Source organism: Periplaneta americana, chromosome 8 (genome assembly GCF_040183065.1).
Source record: "Periplaneta americana isolate PAMFEO1 chromosome 8, P.americana_PAMFEO1_priV1, whole genome shotgun sequence".
Lineage (NCBI taxonomy): Eukaryota > Metazoa > Arthropoda > Insecta > Blattodea > Blattidae > Periplaneta > Periplaneta americana.
In genome coordinates, this window is record NC_091124.1 from 42,608,632 (window position 1) to 42,626,092 (window position 17,461).

Below are 17,461 nucleotides of genomic sequence, written 5' to 3' on the forward strand. Positions count from 1 at the left end.
GTATCTTATACAGGACATCACTTTATTTTTACCAACATTTTTAACATTAACCTGGCTATACTCGGAAACGCTGTTACCCCGTTCCATTACAGGAATTTAATGTTACTAGTGCAATATGTAAACAAATCATTTTACTAGTTACAGGAGGAGAGAAAAGTAGTGTATCCATTTATGTTACAGGGAAATACGATATTAGGATTTTCAGTTTGATCATTACTTTTACGGTATTTTATCAAAATATAGTAGAGTAGTAACATTTTTTTTCCACAAACTCAACTCCTCAGGCGATTTTATTCATTATAAATGGCTACTTTATTCAGCATATTACCGTACTTTCGGTAACTCTAATCTTCACTTCTGCTCAGTCCACACAAATAAAGTTATTCAGTCATGCTACACACCGTACCTGTGCGAAATAAGCAGGGGAGGGTATTTACGGAGATCGCGAAAATCACGACATAATAGATATGCAATAGATTTTTACTAATCTTTACGAATTAAGTGATTCTGATTAATAATATGCGGATAAAACAATCGCGACAAATCGCGAAATAGAGTTCTTAATAGCAAAATATGAATACATTCGTGAATTATTATTATTATTGTGTCGTTTTTTAGCGAATTTCATATTCTGAGTTCTTTTTTCGGATATTTTTTCATTTGGATTTGTTGCACATTCAAGTAGGCTACATTACATGGTATTCCAGGTGTTCTAATTACATTAGTGAACACAAAAGACGGAGAATTCAACATTTCACTAATAATTTGAAAGTATTATTTGAGGGCTGCAAGTTTTTTTTTTTTTCCGTTTTTAATGAATGTGTGTTAAATACAGTCTCAATCCAACAAATATTGTCTATTGGCCATACCGCACCTTTACCAGAATCCAATGAACCTTTAATATTAATTATTTGGAAAGTAATATTCATACAGAGTTAATACTCCAATTTCAAAATAGTTGTATTTTCCAAAATTTCCATTAATATCCAACAAGAGTACAAATCAATCTCCAACAATCTCTGGCGACACCAATATTGAAAAACACAAATGATAAAATTAATCTCCATAAATACCTGCCCCTGGAAATAAGCTTCAATAATATAGGCTCTCTCTTCTATGGAAAACGCAACCATATTTCTGAAACACACTATATTCTTTACCCTGCTAGCAGACTTCGAATGCAACAGCGGCCGTAAGTTTGTGTGGCTGACGGGAGCAAGAACATTAGTGATAGGGGTGAGAGTCAAGTACACTCAGAAACGCAGGTACAATAAAAATGCAAGTAAAAATAAAGTGATGTCCCTGTACAATAATGAAAATTGGTATGTGTAAAACACTGTCCTTCTGCTTTACTTTACTTTACTTTACTTACTGGCTTTTAAGGAACCCGGAGGTTCATTGCCGCCCTCACATAAGCCCGCCATTGGTCCCTATCCTGAGCAAGATTAATCCAGTCTCTACCATCATATCCCACCTCCCTCAAATCCGTTTTAATATTATCTTCCCACCTGCGTCTCGGCCTCCCCAAAGTTCTTTTTAACCCCGGCCTCCCAACTGTCCTTCTGCTATATGAAAAATATATTTTTACGGTTTAAAAAAATATTTACATTTTGTTTTTTCAAAATTCATTTCACTGTGCAATGATGAAGCATTTTCCACATAACTCAAAAACTAGTCAACATTCTGTGATGAAATTTTTTGTGTGTATTTATGCATGTTATATCTACAATATGATACAAGATCACTTCTCTACCTTTGATAGATTGTCTGATAAAAAATACATTCATTTAAAACAATGGTCAAGTATCAGTACTTTTTTCTAAAACAAAATAAAAAATATATATATTATTTATTGAGGAATATAGTTGAAAGAACATGATATTGTAAACATGAATTTAAGTAATAAAATAAAAGAGAGAGAACATGAAAAAGTTTACATGTGTATGAATTATGAGGGAAACGCTTCGTCACTGCACAGTGAACTGCCACCATATTGAATTTGTAAAAAAAAATATATAAATAATTATTTTAAATCGTAGAGATATTTTTTTTAATATAGCAGAAGGACAGTGTTTTATACGTACCGGTACCAATTTGCATTATTGTACAAGATACAGTAATGGAGGGAAAAAATGTTGAATATTTCCAAAAATTTTACTGCTGTAAGCTGTACCTACCCCATAAATACTTCGCAACGTTGTAAATAATTTTACGCGCGTCACTTTTCAAAAGCCTGCCGCGCACATTTGGTTTCCCTTCCATTATTATGTATTACAATCTGTTTTAACTATACCTAATACGTCGAAATGGAATATTAATATTTGATTGAAAAGGGAAAGATTGGACGCGGACACGAGTGCTGTTTCGAATAGTTTAGAACGTACTCGTTGCAAGACGTCGATCAGGGAGCGCATCTACAACACAACAGATCCCCCACTATGACAACCTGCGCACCAAAGAACACTGGTTTGTGGCACAGGTTTTAATGTCGGGGTATAGCAGACGTGGCGAAAATATCATCGTGCGCCGAGCCACTGTGTAACCTGCAATGTGCATAGCACCTATGGAGGGAGGCGGACACCCGAAGGGGAAGTGAAGCAACTATCTGAATTATTAACGGATTTTCATTTTCCTTACGTCAAGCACTTAAATACAATTTTTATACAGTACAAGGCTACAAATTAATGTTTAGTACGTGTAACGAAGAAAGAAATGAACAATGAAACATAGCACACATTATCGCAACCTAAAATTAACTGTCTTCAGAATGTTTCTGCGACAAAGTTTCAAAATCAGGAATGATGTCACTTAATGCCAGTCGTAGTTGATCACGAAGGTATTTGTCTGTCAGCCGTCATCTAAATTTGGTTTTTACTATTTTCGTTGTTAAAAATAATTTTTCACAAACGTAAGTTGTAGCTAACATGGCTTCAAAAGAGAAAGGATATTGATTTTTTGGCAAAGATTTGAAAAGTTAAACATTTGTCAAGTCCTTACATCTAGCTTTCATTTAACATCACATTGTAAATCTGTGAGTTTAAATTGAAGATCTAACCGCATTATTCTTACATTCGTTTTATGTTGTACAGTCGTTTTCCTCGTAATACTTGTGAATAAATCATACATTTAATATTCTCATCATATTGGCAGCAAAAAATGCGACCTCCCATCCTACTTGAAACTTTCGTTTTTGTAGATGTAGGGGCCTACATGTATTCGAGAGAGACATTGCGATGATATGCCACTCGCAGATCAGAGTCAATTACAAATGGAACGGAGTTTGGCTCCAGTGAGTGACGGGTGGGGGTTGTGGGAGGTAGAAAGCAAGAGAAACCATCGCGAGCCACAACGAGTCAGATATTCGCCACGGCTGAGGTATAGTTACAACTCTAAGCGGTTGTGTTTACAAAGCAGGATCAGCGATCTTGGCTGAAAATTCAATCTGCCCGTGGTCGTAGAAGCACGACAATGTCATGACGGTCTTGTTGAGGCATGTGGAGTGACGGCGTTACCATACAGGACGAGGTGGGTTCGAGCCTTCACGAGGGGAATGACCACGTGGAAAACATGGCTCGGCCGGGTCGTCCGAGTGTTAGTGAAGAGGAAGTGCAAGCTGTTTCCGCGCTATTAGACAACGATCGACGACAGACGGTACGTGGGTTAGCCAGGAGATAGGAATATCGCATATGAATCGCCTAAAAATGAGAAAAATTGCATCTAGGTGGGTTTCTTGGGATTTGACGGAGGCACAGCGATGGATACGATACGACACCGCTCAAACTCACTTGGAGCGTTATGATCGTGAAGGAGACGCCTTCTTACGGCGTATTGTTGCGCTTGATGAGACATGGGCCAGGTCATTACGAACTTCTACTTAACCCTCCATGGACCAAGGGGGGGGTCATTTTGTGTCCACACATTTTTAATTTGGCTATTAAAATTGTAATAATATTATTTTGAAGTTCATATTCCATGATTGTGTCAGAAAAACTTCAAATTTTGTGAATCTATAAGAAAACAAATATTTTCAAATAATCTGCCTTGTTTACTTTATGAAAACTCTATGTGACACACAATAACCCCCCCCCCTTGGTCCAGCATGTAACTATTTTTTAATATGCTAAATTTTTAATCAACGATTAATTATGGTGCTGTCATAATGTTTTAAATTTAAATATCGACAACAATGGTGCCTGTATACTACATGAGAACATGTTTTACTATTATTGGTAGCAGGAAACGTTTTTAGTAATTCAATTGCTTTTGATCTGTGAGCAGTGTTAGTTTATGATGATATAAATATCCAGAAACTATTAGTGATAAAAACCTAAGTGTTGTTAGTGAAGAAGGAGAGGAAGAAAATTATTATCAAAGTGAAGATGACAATGTAAGTGAAAATGAAGACACAGTGCATGATGTAGAAGAGATAAATGTAAACGAAAGTGAAAATGATACAACTGATGATTCGATTATGTTCGCAATGGAAATACCAATGTAGTTACATATATGGCAAAAAGTGTTAGAGTGTTTATACTCAATCCACCTCGCTCTGGTCGAAGAACCGTTGCTAATACAGGGACATCATTTTATTTTTACTTGCATTTTTATTGTACCTGCATTTCTGAATGTACTTCACTCTCACCCCTTCACTAATGTCCTTGCTCCCGTCAGACACACAAACTTACGGCCGCTGTTGCATTCGAAGTCTTCAATCAGTGAAGTAAACACTGCAGTGTATAGTGTGTTTCATAAATATGATTGCGTTTTCTATAGAAGAAAGAACCTATATTAATAATATCGTACTAAAAAATTATATTCAAGAAACGATAAATTCAATTTCATAGAATATGCTTCAAAATGTTTTTCATAATATGCGTACTGAATTGAAGCCTGCATTGTAATGAACGGCAACCATTTTCAGCAACTTGTTTAAAAATTCAGATTAGCTTTTTTTTGAATTGAGGTGGCTAGAAGCAAAGGAATGCTAGTGACATTTGTAATAACATGAGTTAAGTGCATCCAGTGTAAGAAAAAGTATCTAAAATTTTAGTGGCAAAGTGATATTTTAATCGTATTACACATTAAAATTTAAATAAAAATTTCACCGATTTTACGAAAGCTTAAATATTTAAATCCCATTTTCTCAAAAGTAACTTAAGTGCACTTACAGCCTTTTACTTATGACCCCCTCAATTTAAATGCACTCTCTATATTGTATGTTAACACCAATAATTAATATGCTAAATAAAGTAGATATTACATAACGAACATAGCCGCCTGAAAAGTTGAGTTTTTGAAAAAAAAAATGTTACTATTCTACTGTATTTTGATAAATTCCGTAAAAGTGATGATCAAACTGAAAATCGTAATATCGTATTTCCTTACAACATAAATGGATACACTACTTTTCTCTCCTCCTATACCCAGTAAAATGATTTGTTTACATATTGCACTAGTAACATCAAACTCCTGTAATGGAAGGGGGCAACAGTGTTTCCGAGTATAGCTAGGTTAATGTTAAAAATGTTGGTAAAAATAAAGTGATGTCCCTGTATAATTCGTGGCAAACCGAGACTACGACCAGCAGGTAAAGTAGACAATTTATATGAATCCTTTATAAAATCCATGGATGATGATAGTCTCAAAAATTCTACAACACACAAATGAAGAGGGGAGAAGGAATAATATTGAGGAAACAAATAGGACTGAATTTCTTGCGTTTCTGGGTATTCTGATATTGATAGGTGCCAATGCTTGGACTATCATAATTTATGGTGTGGAGAACTTGACAGATCAGCATATATTGTAGGCATGATCCGAAACAGATTCCGTGATCTTTTGAGGATAATCAGATTTTATGATAAAGGTACACGGGAAATTCGAAGACAAAGTGACAGTTATGCTGATTGTTGTGTACAACTGTGACAGCGTCATCCTAACACATACCATCCCGCAAAGACGAATGTTAATGCACAGTATTTCCGTCATTTTTTGGAGCATAATCTGAGGAAGAAAGCGTCCACGCGTCTTCCATTATTTTGCAGGGTAACGCAAGGGCGCACACGGCACACCCTGTAGCTGATTTGTACAGTCGCTGAGGGTGGGAAATGCTTTTTCATCCACCACATTCACCGGACTTTAGCCCCTGCGATTATGACTTAATCCCAAAAATAAAGGAACCACTTCGTGACGTTCGATTCCGGACTGTTCCCGATATTCTGCAGGCAGTAGGGTGGTCCATCAGAAACATCAACAGAACAGGAGCTGCTACAGGGATACTACCAGTGGCGGCTCCTCCATATTTCTTAAGAGGAGAAAGAATTTAATACCATAAAATAACACCTTATTGAATGAAACATGCTAGAAATTAGCCTATATGCATACATGTAAGTCTAGGTAGTGTTGGGGTTGGCCTTCCCATTTGTATGAGACTAGCAATAATCTGTTCTTGTAAACTGAATTTCCTAAATTGTCCAAAATATAATATGTTTTCACTTCCATTCATTGTTGAATAATTGCACAAATTAGCAATTATAAGGAAATTCACAACATCGCAGCATTTTTCGTCCACACTACAGCATCACACGTGTAGGAAGAGACTAGCTACAAACACATAACCGGAACCTTTGTACGGAAATGGGAATGGGAAATAATCTGTTAGGAAAGAGAGAACACTGCACCCACCCACGTGGTCTGTGTTGCCACATGTACATTTTACAAGTTCAATATCACATGCTTTTGAGAAATGTCGCTTCTTGTAAAATCATACTACCATTATTGTTTAAAGCTGCCGGTGGTCGATTAATTTTTTTATGTTAAAAATAATGTAGTTTGGAGTACTTTCAATTTCAAATATATTTGTACAAAACTGACAACTTGCCTGTTGCCCTGTCTAGTAGACAATGAATGGAAGTGAATTTCAGGGGCCAAAAAGATCTGCGATAATAACGTAGAACTACTTCCTCTTTGTTTTATATAAACCCGACTTTAACTTTCAAATATCCTCGAAAGTTTCAAACCATGAATAGTAGCCTATATAAAGTGCAATGAATAATATATTTTGATTTACATAATTTTTAAAAAGTTTATTTTTATTTTAGTAGGTTATTTTACGACGCATTATCAACAGCTTAGGTTATTTAGCGTCTGAATGAGATGAAGGTGATAATGCCGGTGAAATGAGTCCGGGGTTCAACACCGAAAGTTACCCAGCACTTGCTCATATTGGGTTGAGGGAAAACTCTTGAAAAAACCTCAACCAGGTAACTTGCCCCGACCGGGAATCGAACCCGGGCCACCTGGTTTCGCAGCCAGACGCGCTAACCGTTACTCCACAGGTTTGGACTTAAAAAGTTTATATGAAGTCTTTCAAAGCTTTGCGTTAAAACTGTTTTTATTGTGTCTCCTTCTAGATGTGTTATAGTTTGGTTGAATGCAACAACGCATGATTGCTGCACGACCACTCTCTGCTGCACTATTTCCCGCCCATGCGCCGAATCAGAGGAGGATCTCCTCCCTAACTGTTCATTCACTTGCTTTAAAACTCTGCTTCTTTCTCTGGCCGCTAGTGCGCTGTTGTCTATGTGTGTTAACTGCATTAAAGGAGGAAAGGATTGCCTTTCCTCCACACAAACAATCTCGCATCTTTCTCACAGTTTTCTAGCAGCACATGAACGCGCGTTGTTTAAAACTCGATCAACCGAGGTTTTCTGATAGCTGTGAAGATAAAAATTATCTGATCTTCTTCGAATTTCAAGTCACAAAAAATGTGAGGAGGGCGTTCCTCCCTTCCCTCCCCGAGGAACCGCCACTGGATACTACGACTTCCACATCGCTGGCAACGAGTTGTAGACAATGCTGGTTACTACACTGAAGGACTGTAGAAGTTTCACAGATGTATTACTTGTATATTCGTAGTAAATAAATAGTTGCCATTATTAAAGTTACAACCTGTAGAGTGATGAATGGTTGACTGTTCTTGCGGCGTCAAGTACTACAACATTCCACTACATTAAGGTTATAAGACGCTTCCGTTTTCCGAGGACAGTCCCCGAACTTAATAATGTCACCAGATATCCCCAAAATTTCAGTGTTATAATATAATTTTACGAAAATACTATTGATTTTCTCAGTGAGTAGGGTATGTGTGGAATATACCTATAACTTATGTGCATTACTCAGATCTCCTCCATTTGGTCATTATTTTTCTTCAGATTTAGATGGACTTGTCCCGGATGAAATAATTTATTTTATGAAATTTTATGCTTGAAAAAATAGGCCTATGTAAACTTCAGAGAAAATAGCAAACTGGAACGGGAATGTGCTGATCTTTGTTGAAAATGGAATGAATTTTATTTATTTATTTACTTACTTACTTACCTACCTACCTACCTACCTACCTACCTACCTACTTCTTTATTTATTTATTTATTTATTTATTTATTTATTTATTTATTTATTTATTTATTTATTTATTTATTTATTTACATATTTATGTATTTATTTATTTAATTGTTTATTTATGTATTCATTCATTTATTCATTCATTTATACATTCATTCTGTTTATTTATTTATTTATTTATTTATTTATTTTCATTTATTTCTTTATTTATTCATTCATTCATTCATTCATGCATTTATTTATTTATTCATTTATTTACTTATTTACTAATTTATTTATTTACTTACTTATTTATTTATTAACTTATTTATTTATTTACTTGGTTGTTTGTCTGTTTGTTTGTCTGTTTGATTGTCTGTCTGTCTGTCTGTCTGTCTGTCTATTTATTTATCTATCTTTTTATTTATCTATTTATTTATCTATTTATTTATTTACCTATTTATCTATTTATATATTTATCTATCTATTTATCTATTTAATTATCTGTCTGTCTGTCTATCTATTTATCTATTTATTTATTTATCTATTTATTTATTTACTTATTTACTTATTTATACTGACAGAGTTAAGACCTTCTCTTCCACTCAACCAGTAAATTTTCCTCTGAGAAAAGGTTTCCTTGGGCACAACTGCAGACGTTTATTGAATTATCTCTGTCTCTCCTGGAAATAATACTTCAGTGGAGAGTTTTTTCTTCAGTGAACATGATGCGGACAACCTTAATGTTCAGAATGAGTTTAGAAGCTGTTGGCTATGTTGTCTTGTGTCCATTAGGAGTTTTTACACTACATAAAATATACAATATACGTAGATATAGGCCTAACACTCACATGCCTTCTTTACGTGCAGCACAGAGCAATCCAAGTATTGATCGACTACAAATTCACTAGGCTTACTTTATTTTAAGTCTTTTGCTCGTTCCTTCATATTTACATTGTTTGAAGCGTTCTTTTTCTTGTTTTGTCTAGTATTCACGGTGCATAGCTGATGAGACGAGGACCACAGTTGGTCAGGTGATGTATGTACGTATATTTTATGTAATATTTGTAATTGTACAAAATGATCCCATATGTCAGCATTTTCCAAACTTTTTTCAACATGTGGCACACTAAACGTATAATTTAAAATCCAGCGGCACACTCATATAATCTAAAGCTGCGAAGGAATTTTGTAGGTTTTAGGAGGGAATGAGGATTATAAAAAACAAATGAATGAGACAAATTTATGTGTATTAATCTATTAAATGAAATATTTTCAATTTTATATGCATTATTATTTTGGTAAACATGGGGGGAATTATATATGGTGGAAGGACACATGGGTGAAAAAAATTTGAGAAGCACCGAAAAAAATACACATTGGGTGATAAGAATAAAAATGAGTATATGGATTTAAGCCCCAGTCACATTTTGCTACTCGACTTCTAAAAATGTGACAGACTTTACATGCAAATGTGCAAAATTGCTGCACAAACATTGAACTTGAGAAAACTTCAGAAACTTCTTTATTCTTCTCTAGGTATCTTTCGCCGATTGATTTACCGTAGCAATTCAATTGCATCTCTCATACCTTTTCCCTTCCTGAAGCCAAACTGTTCTTCTTCCAACTTTACTGTTCTTCCATCTAAGAATAGAAAAGTTACTTGTCTATATTGTAACCAGTACTGAGTCTAGCAAGTATAAGAAGTATGTTTTTTCTCTCTCTTCAGTGTAAAAAAAATAAGTTATCTAATTCTGGTATTTGGGTAAGGATTTTATGGTGCTGAAAAGCTGTTTAATATGCAGATTTATTTTACTTTATTTGATAACTTATCATATTAAAATACAAAACTATTAATCTCGAAAGATTTAATTTGGAAATAATTTATATAAACTTGCTGCAAATTGTTTAAGAACCAAAATATTTTAGCATTTGAATAATTTTTATTTTATATTTAAACCAAATTTGTTTCATATTATACCAGTCTATAATTATAGCATAGGCCTAACATCTACCACTTTTCTCTTGTTGAATTGTTTTTCCTATATTCATATTCTGTATTTCTTTAGTTCATTTGTCACTATGTATTTCCTTTGCTGTCATAAAATCTGAAAGAATTTATAAAACAGTTATATTACCAGTTGTTCTGTATGGCTCTGAAACTTGGACTCTCATTTTCAGAGAGAAACAGAGGTTAAGGATGTTTGAGAATAAGGTGCTTAAGAAAATATTTGAGTCTAAGAGGGATGAAGTTACAGGAGAATGGAGAAAGTTATCCTACACAACGTAGAACTGCACGCATTGTATTCTTCACCTGACATAATTAGGAACATTAAATCCATACGTTTTAGATGGGCATGGCATGTAGCACGTATGGGCGAATCCAGAAATGCATATTCGACAAGTATCAGTCAGGTTTCAGAGCTGGACACAACACAAGCACTGCTCTACTTAAAGTGACCGAAGACATTCGTGAAGCAATCGACTCTAATAAAGTAACAATACTAACACTTCTTGACCTTAGCAAAGCTTTCAACTCTGTAAATTTCGACCTGCTCACCCATAAATTGAGAAATCTGCATTTGTCAGAGACTGCTGTGAGTTGGTTCGAATCCTACTTACGGGAAAGACAACAATGTGTTGTATCCGGGAATCGAAGCTCTTCCTGGCTTAACATAACATCAGGTATACCACAGGGTTCGGTACTCGGACCATTGTTGTTCACAATATATGTCAGTGATATTACATCTCATGTAAGGCATTGTAACTATCACTTGTATGCTGACGACCTTCAATGCTACATCTCTTCCCGCTTAGATCGAATAAATGACGCTATAGATAAATTGAACGAAGACATTGACTCGATTGTGACATGGACAAAGAAATTCCATCTTAATATCAATCCTGGAAAGACACAAGCAATCATATTAGGACACAAACGGCAAACCGACGCTGTAAAGCACCTCGACATTTCCCCCGTTAAAGTAAGTACAGTGCATATCCCTTTCAGTTCTTCGGTAAAAAATCTTGGCATTCACATGGATAATAATCTCAACTGGGACATGCAAATCACAGAAACCTGCAGAAAAGTATATTCTATTATTCATGTGCTAAAAAGGATAAATGTTCATCTTCCCTCTTGCTTAAAAAAGTCCCTTGTGCAGACCCTTGTATTTCCCTATTTTGACTATGCTGACATTTTACTGACTGACCTTTCCAGCGACAACAAAATGAAACTTCAACGTGCTCATAATTTGTGTGTACGTTTTGTAAGCAATGTTCGTAAATATGATCATATTACCCCATCCCTGGAAGCAATAGGTTGGCTTAAACTAGATAAGAAAAGAAATTTACATTCACTTCTCTTTCTCTTCGAAATCTTGAACTCTTCTATTCCTTCGTACCTGTCGTCTCGCTTCACTTACCTTTCTTCCCACCACAATCTGAACACACGCTCTCGCCATGAAACAATACTAACAATACCATCCCATCGCACCTCTTCATACTCATCCTCTTTCACAATAGCCCTGCCAAGACTCTGGAACTCGCTACCTGCTAGCATCAGGGACTGTCGAAATAAAATTCAATTCAAGCGCAAACTTACTAGGCACTTGGTCAGTAATTGAGACTCGTTCAGACATGGTTTCTTGTAAATAGTTCTTTTAATCTACCAGAAAATATCTCAATATCCGGTAATTTCATCACTATAGAATTTTGTTATTGTAGGTTTAATTTGTAATTTAGTAAATACAAAAATATTCTTTGTTCTTAACTTCTATGATAAAATGTCTAGCTTTCATTAATCAGGTATTCTTGTCGTACTTTAATTTTTATTGTAATTGTAATTGTAAATTTAATATTAATTGTAATCTTATTGTTCATGTTATAGTTGTAATCCCCTGGTAGAGGGGCAGAGAAGGCCTGACGGCCTTATCTCTACCAGGTTAAATAAATAAATCTAATCTAATCTAATCTAATCATATAGAGTGTTAGTTGGGAGGCAGGAGGGAAAAAAAACCTTTGGGGAGACCGAGACGTAGATGGGAGGATAATATTAAAACGGATTTCAGAGAAGTGGGCTATGATGGTAGAGACTAGATTAATCTTGCTCAGGATAGGAACCGATGACGGGCGTATGTGCGGTCGGCAATGAACCTCCGGGTTCCTTAAAAGCCATAAGTAAGCAAGTATGTAAGTCTTTTCCTTAAATATCGTTATATATGCCGTTATTTTTCCTGTAATTACTACCGATTGAAAACCCATTTGTAGTTAATAATTATCTCAAGAAGGCTAACCGTATAAATACCTACAGTTCACGCTTAGACCTGAAAGTTTGGTTGTGCCGCAATATGGATAAAATTCTATAAACAATCACTTCTTTTATTTTTCAGGGAGGTGAATCCGTTTCAAGAAGGAAGAATAGTTGCACTAAAAATACACTTATCTTGGTTTTCATCTTCATCGTAGTTGCGTTGCTGATACATTTCTTCTTTCCTTAAGATTAGCATTGTTGTAAAAAATAACCTTGGTTTCTTTTTCGATAATAATCCAAATTGGAATTTTCAAGTTAAAGAAACAATAAAAAAAATATGTTCGTCCATTCACTGTTTGAGTCGCTTAAGAAACTTCTTGCCCCAGCAACTGAAACTTACCCTAGTACAAACCCTAGTAATGCCGCACTTCGATTATTGTGACGTTCTGTTAAGTGACCTAAGTTTTGAACTGTCAGTCAAGTTACAGCGAGTTCAGAATATGTGCGTCAGATACTTATGCAATATCCGACGATATCACAGTCCTTCGGAAGTCTTTCGTGACTCCGACTCAAAGAACGTAGAACTTTACACTCTTTGTCTTTTCGAATTCTGCACACCTCAACACCAAATTACCTTTCCTTCCGTTTCTCTTAACTATACTCTAACCACGACGTAAATACCAGATCACTTATCTGTGGCACACGCTAAGTATACCTCGTCATAGAACATATTGTTATTCATTATCTTTTACAGTATCCACCTCGCGACAATGGAATTCCTTGTCACAAAGTATTAGGAGCTGCAAGACAATAAACATTTTTAAAACTAGCTTAAAGGATAACCTTCTTAGCAATTCACTTTAATTATACCGACTTAACAGTCACTGACTATAATATGGTAACTTCTTCCTTTAGTCATGCATCCTGATAGCGCTGTATTTTCAAAATTGTCTCTCAATAATCTCTTTCTATTATCTAACATTATTTGAAATATATTAACATTCTATGTATTTTAGCTTAATTCTGCTACACAGTTTGTGTTTCATTGTTTGATTAATAGTTCATAGTATTTTACTGTTTAATTCATAAGTAACTCTTGTATACACGTAACTTTTATCTAAATCAAATTGCGTCCTTTCTAACTTGTAAATTCATACATATGTATGTATATTTTTTGCTGTTTGGGTGGAAGAGAAGGCCTTACGGCTTTGACTCTGCCAGCTAAAATAAATCATTATTATAATTAATATTGTACCACTTAAAACTGTTAAACATTGTATCACCACTGTTGATATATTATCGAGAAGCATTGTGCGAACTGTTCCGCTACAAGAATAGCTGTTTAGTCTTTTTCTACTCGATTGTTAAACTTACTGTAACAATATCAAATCAGCATAACATATGGGCTGTACAGGGTGTTCCATTTATCTTTCTCACCCAAAATAACTTTCTCTTAGGTGCCAAATGAAAGATGGTTTAAAACAAAAGTTATTTAAATACAGAGTAATTGAAAAGTCCCTAATTATTTTCATGAAACTGAAGTGTAACGCTTTTCTTATACTGCTAATACAAACCATGAGTAGGCCTACTAAAGAAGAGAGAGAATAGCCATAGTTTGTGGACGGTTGAAAGGGTTAACCTATGCTCAGGTCTAGGCGGAGTTTTGCGGAAATTTCACAAATCTGGCCCATTAAGGGAAAATATCACGATCTTGATTAACAAATTTCTCAGAATGGGATCTGTACTGGATGAACGTAACCTTCGAGCTCCAACACGCAAACTCAGCAGAGCTTGGTGTACCCCATTCAACCGTGTGCTTAAGTCTCATGAAAATCGTAACACATGACCTCGACATGACATAACTAGAGTAAAAATATGACATAGTGACAATATTAATCATCCAAAACAACATTAAAAGATCATGTCAAGTATTAAAAACAAAATTAAAACGACGTAAGTTTTTAATATTTGACATGATCTTTTAATGTTGTTTTGGATGATTAATATTATCACTATGTCATATTTTTACTCTAGTTATGTCATTTCCAAAAGTAAAGCAAAGTTTTTGTAATTGATTTTAGATGATATGTGTTATATCTCGTATCTGAAGATACCCTACAAAGGGCGAAAACGTTAGTATTAAGACTAAATAAGATGTAACACATCAGTGTTTTCTTTTATATGTAATCAATGCTTAAGCCATAAGACGGAATAAATAATTAATTATATTTTGATACATGTTATTAATAAGAGGCTTAGCTGACTATTTCTCAACATGAATTGTAAATTAAAAATGTCACTCATCTAGTACAGCTCCCGTTGTGAGAACAGGTTTGTGAATTTTACTATTCATTTTGAGGAATTTGTTCAGGTAAGTCTTTGAAATACAATGAATAATTTATTATTTTCCGTCATTAACTTAACATTTCATTTAAGGTGTGAACCTTTATATTACATATTTATTCTTGGGTACTAACATTTTCGTCGTACTAAACGACATCATCAGATACCATTATTAAGTTACAAAATGATAATCTCTTATTTGTGTACACACATATGTCTTTGGTGTTAAAAAATTTAAAAGCTTAACCAAAGTATATAAAATACTAGTGGCTTGTGCACCAAATGCTGCAAACTAAGTTTATTAGACGTTCAAATAAAAATTTTTCTGATTTATTTTCAATGAAGAATACCCTGTTTCGTGAACTACCTTGAAATGTATTGGAACCCAAAGTTTTTCAGAAAAATAGTAGTTTTCAGTGAAATGTCAATTTTCCTACATCATTTTCTTATTTTCCAAAATCAATCTGTCGTCAGTTTTGAGAACTAATTGCATTTTAGCACATTTTAGAATTTAAATTAGAATGTTCATGATACTATAAAATGTTAAGTATGAAGACTTGCTTACGTATAAATTAGACTGTTTATCATATAACTTTATTTTGGATGTAGTAAAATATCATTTTAACCTGGTGGTATATTGCTGTATTCATGCTAAGTATGCAAGTGCTGAGTTATTCAGGCTTCAAATCTTTTGCTGGAAACCATTGATGTTGATAGTGAAGGTTGTCACGTCAGACGAAAGATTTCTTGTTATGAAACGTGTTCATCTATATTAAATTGGTGACGTGGAATTGTGTTTGAATATAGTTAACCTCGGTCTTCAGTCTGGGAAGAATATTATATGAGAGCTACGAGACTAGAAGACCTCCATACTGGAAAACAAGTATTTACAAAAGTTTGTTTAAATTCAAATTATCGTAATGTAAGTGATATGTTGGAATATTATGATGTTGTGTTTTGAAATTATTGGATAAAGGATATACATTTGATATTAAATTAAAGAATTAATTTCAAAATTCAATGTTGCTACTTCTCGTCACTGGAATTCTCTGCCGCCTGAAGTCAAGGGCTGTCGAACTTTAATTTCTTTTAAATGTAAATTAGAAAAATATCTTATGATGAGTTGCCAGACCTAACGCGTTGCAAATATTTAATGCAATGTATTCCACTGTATTTATTTTTATTGTTTGTTTCTTATTTGTATTGTGTAATCATGTAAATCTGTTTATTTATCACTTAACACCAATATGTATCCTACTGTGTTTTCTTTTATTATTATTAATCTATAATTTTTTGTACTTTTTATTCAATTGTCGGTTTCTGGTTTAATTATGTAAATCCTACTTAATTGTAATCTAATACTAATATGTATTCCAATGTGTTTATTTTTATATTTTACTGTGTACATTTTTTATTGAATTATCGGCTTCTGTTTTTGTGTGATTCTTATTTGATTCTAACAACATTAATATTTATTCCACAATGTTTGTTTTTATTTTATGAGGCAAATTTTTATGTAACTACCTCTTTTGATCTCATTGTGTACCTAAATTGTATCAGTAAGTAATTACTTAATTCCGATCCAGTTGTATGTTCAACTATGTAAACAAGTTTTAATTCTGGATGAGTGTAAGAGAAGGCTAAATAAAGCCATTATTATTATTATTATTATTATTATTATTATTATTATTATTATTATTATTATTATTATTATTAAAATTTAGAAATTAAATTTGTATGTAACATGTGTTATGCATATAGATAACTTACATAGCTTTTATTAAACGAAGACGCCCTCAATCTATGAGCGATGTTGAGTGTTACTGTAAGCGAAGTTGCGAAGTTATTTTTGGCTGAAATAATAGAGTATAGGATAAATAAAATTAACATGCTAATAATAGTCAATTGAATGTGTCTTATGATATCAAGGGATAACGATATAAATTTGAATATATATATTGGGTATTATGAACTGTTTTGAAATCGTTAAATTTGGTAATTGAAATATATTCAATATACAAATGAATTTAATTAAGTTGTGTTATACGAAATAAGATCAAAGTGGTGATAATTAAAATAGTTTTAATATTACAAAATGAAAATGCATTTAGTTAAGTTATGTTGTACGAAATAAGATCAAAGTATGGAAAAACGGTATGTAATACTTACAGATGTGCAAGACTATGTGTTACATGTTGACTGGGCAGAAGTTGTATGGTGATTGTGTGTTACGTGATTTGTGAAGTTTCCACAAAAACTTCTCCTGGACCTGAGCATAGGTTAACACTTTCAACTGTCCACAAACTATGGCTATTCTCTCTTTTTTAGTAAGCATTGTTTATATTACCTGTAAAAGAAAAACGTTACATTTCCGTTTCATGAAAATGGATCGAGACTTTTGGATCACTCTTTACAATAGGGAATTAATATTATGGGTATATCTTTTTTTGTAACCTTGTCGAGTAATGATTTTATTTCTACAAA

General features: G+C 33.9%; 1 protein-coding gene across 4 annotated transcripts in view; it reads left to right on the plus strand.

Annotated features, from left to right (window-relative positions):
- The window catches only part of LOC138704683 (C->U-editing enzyme APOBEC-1-like), a 43,051-nt gene extending 25,590 nt beyond the window's left edge, over positions 1–17,461 (plus strand). For 3 of the 4 annotated variants that reach the window (XM_069832811.1, XM_069832812.1, XM_069832810.1), the window contains exons 5-6: positions 9,372–9,425; positions 12,774–17,461. In XM_069832811.1, the coding sequence (XP_069688912.1) occupies positions 9,372–9,425; positions 12,774–12,881 (162 nt within the window). In that variant the 3' untranslated portion in view covers positions 12,882–17,461. The remainder of the gene's footprint in view (positions 1–9,371; positions 9,426–12,773) is intronic. The other variant, XM_069832813.1, reaches the window with a different exon arrangement.